The 3,339-nt window shown below is 37.3% G+C and overlaps 1 protein-coding gene across 1 annotated transcript in view; it reads right to left on the minus strand.

Moving 5' to 3' along the window:
- Positions 1-3,339, minus strand: part of ARGLU1 (arginine and glutamate rich 1) — a 63,670-nt gene that overhangs the window by 51,474 nt on the left and 8,857 nt on the right. The window contains exon 2 of the mRNA XM_026845747.1: positions 3,095-3,245. Within this exon, the coding sequence (XP_026701548.1) occupies positions 3,095-3,245 (151 nt within the window). The remainder of the gene's footprint in view (positions 1-3,094; positions 3,246-3,339) is intronic.

The following is a 3,339-nucleotide window of genomic DNA, read 5'->3' on the forward strand; positions in this document are numbered from 1 at the left end:
CCCAGGTGTGATGACAAACAGACCCTTCATTAAGCTTCAGCATCCTTCTCTAATCCCTGTTTATCCTCCTCTGTTTTGCTATTAATGCCATTCAAAGGGATGATTAAGATTCGTAGTCTGAAAAATAAATACCTTAGTTTTCTTTTGAGATGACCCAAAATTTGGTTGAAAATAAAATCATCTTATACATGCATTTTTTGGTAAGAAGGTTTGAAAGCTGGGGATGAAACTGGAAGTCATCCACTGTGGAAGAGATTCTGCTTTCTTATATTACTAACAACATGCTGCCTTTTCCAGCTCAAATCTGGAATTTTTACAATCGGTTTGCCTTGTATTCCCTTTGCCTTTTCTCTAATTTTTAGACAACTGCCAATTCTTGGCTATACATTCAGATATTCTTTGTTTAGCAGTTGAGCATTTTTCAAAGCAACCTTCTATATCTTTTCTTTTAGACAGAATATAGAGTTTCTGTTTACTATTTTTGATATCTGTCTGCAGGTGTTTCCAGGTTGATTTAGTGAGGTCTCTGTTTTTGCCACATTTAATATTTCCCATTACTGATTTTCTCTCCATCATTTCCACTGATAAATAAGACTATTGTGTTTGTTATCTACAACTTCGGGATCACAATTTAGATGTTTCCCTACAACTCTATCTATCTATCTATCTATCTATCTATCTATCTATCTATCTATCTATCTATCCATCCATCTTCTCTCTCTCTCTTCCCCTTACTCCCCTTCTCCACTCCACACCCCCACCCCCCTCCTCATCATATGTAGATAGCTTTCATCAGAGAGGCTGGGTGCTAGGTCAGTGGAGTGCCTTGAGGATGTGTCAGTACACACAGGTTTTGGACCCAGCTGTTCTTACTTTCAAAGTATATTTTAACTTAGTAAAAACTAAGTTTTCACATAAATCCTTGGTGGAAAATGTGTCCCAGAAAACAAAACAACAAACCACAATCAAACCTGCAAAATCTTGATGTCAGGGAAGTAAATATTAGCCAGTGTTCTTTGAGAGCCTGATGCATGTCATTTGAGCACTTAACCACAAATCTTTAATTTAGTCCTACTAAGAGAATTCATTAATATTAGATGAACTTCATTCACTACATGAGTTATAGAATAATAAAACTAGTGAATAATTTGCAGTGGATAATTTACTTCTAGAGTGCATTTGACAAATTTAGCTTCTTTTTCTGTTTGTGGAATATCAACCAGTGCTGACAGGCCTCTGCTTGATAAAGACATTAGATAAGAAAGGATGTCCTGGGTAATGGGGAGCAGCTACATCATCCTGGGTAATGGGGAGCAGCTACGTCCTCCTGGGTAACAGATCTCTGCTTTTGCTGGCAGCCACATTGTATAACTCCTTTTAGAATCTTATCCAGTTTGATCTTAAAAGTAGTTAAGCTGCTATCTGGCAATTAAAAACCTTCTAATTTTCCAGTCTAATCTTACCCAAGACATGTTTTTTTGATCATTCTTGGATGAACTTTAGCTTCCAGTTTTACTAGCTCTTTGTCTTCTCTAGTGTATACTCATTTCTCAGCATCTGGTTTGCTAAATTAATCAAGCCTCATCTAAATTTTCTTTCTATTCCCTGGACCATCCTAGGAACTCTTTTTTCCATCTATTCAGATTTCTTACTTTTATTATCATTTGACTTAGTTCAACTGGTTTTTCTAACTTCAGAGACCAATCATGAATAGTTGGTAAGTATTTAATAATCAACATTCGATGTTGATTTGTCTCAAGAATTGTTTTGATACATAATCTTTCTCTAAGCCTTTATTTTTATTGTAGTTTACCCCAAACCTATTGATTTTACAGTATTCAGTGGGCTGAATTCAACTCATAATAAAAGGATAGAAAGTGTCCCATTGTTTTCTCTTTTGAATGTATAAGACTTGCAGAATTAGCAGACAAGTAACATTAGATAATTTTAAAACCATTTCAAGATTTTCTTTCCTGGGTCATACATGTCTTGCCTAGGGTTATTACTCTAGAAATCATCCTGCTTTATTACAAATTTATGATGGGTGATAACTGAAAATATATGCAGTCTACCTTCCATGTCTAGCCTGTCCTATGTCTGTTAAACCTTGGTTTCAATCCTTCTGCATGTTCTTCTTGTTACCTGCTATAAAATTGCTAGGCAACAATGGCTAGATGAATTATGCCTGACTCATTTCAATAGTATTTTGGTTTTGCTCATAAAATTAACTTCTTTGCCCTATTACTTGCATGTGTAGCTACTCTATAATTAGCTGTTTCCTTTTCAGACATCCCAAGTGTCTCTAAGTTGAGAAAGTGCAGCACCTTGCAATAAATGAGGAAAAAGCTGCAAAGAGGAAATGTGATTTCTAGCAGTGATCTTGTCATCAGCAGATCACAGGCCAAGGCATGGTTTGCATTTGGCATATAGGGCCACAGGGCAGGAGAAGGTTGTGGTGCTGATCTGCAAGTATATGAAGCAAAGACCTAACTAAGAGAGAAAACAAAGGAGAAAGCAGTCATGTGTGGTTCTCTTGCTGTGCAGGACTTCTTGGATCTCTGATTTGTTACTGGTGTTGTACTTGCTCTTTCTCTAGCTGTTTGCTATAGTTGCTTGCTGAACCAAGTTAGATTTTATATATTTCATCAAAAAGACAAAGGTGACAAGGTAATTAGCTCGTTTTTTTCCTGTGTAATCCAACAAACAAGTTACCACGTATTATCAGTGATCAGGAAAGGTTTTGATGAAGGGAAGATGGAATTTTACGAAAACTATTGTGCCAGTAAATGCCGAAGGTCACACTCTTCGGGTGAGAAAAATGTAATTTTTCCCTGCAGAAAGCAGAGGGTGAGCTGATTCTCCTTTCCTGGCTGGGGAAATATTGCAGCACTGAAGTGTGCCTTCCTCGCTGGCCGGTGTACTGAGAGCTCCCCCTCCTGTTTCATTCTACATCGAAGTGCTCGCAGATCTCACACCTCGAAATCACAAATTTGTGATGTGCTCCGTTTTTTTCTGCAGTATGATATACCAGCACAAAGAACACTCTTCGGTGCCGGTTAAGTACATTTCCACAAGGTTAAGTGGTGGGCCTAACCTCAGAGGGTGGGGAGGAGGGATGCTGCCCAAAGCTTCCGGGTACTATTCCACATGTAACCACAGGTTTCCCATGTTTGACTTTGGGTTTATGGCACTGACTTTCCTTTTTCTGTTTTCTAGCTGTAAGACGGGGACCATAAAATTCCATCCTGTAGGGAATTTCACAAAAAGTTGGCAATTATATTTTAAAAATTTCCCATTAATTTTCAGATTAAAAAAAAAAAAAAAAAAAAAAAAAAAAAA

The sequence above is a fragment of the Athene cunicularia genome (assembly GCF_003259725.1).
Source record: "Athene cunicularia isolate RWA chromosome 1 unlocalized genomic scaffold, athCun1 chr1_part1, whole genome shotgun sequence".
Classification (NCBI taxonomy): domain Eukaryota; kingdom Metazoa; phylum Chordata; class Aves; order Strigiformes; family Strigidae; genus Athene; species Athene cunicularia.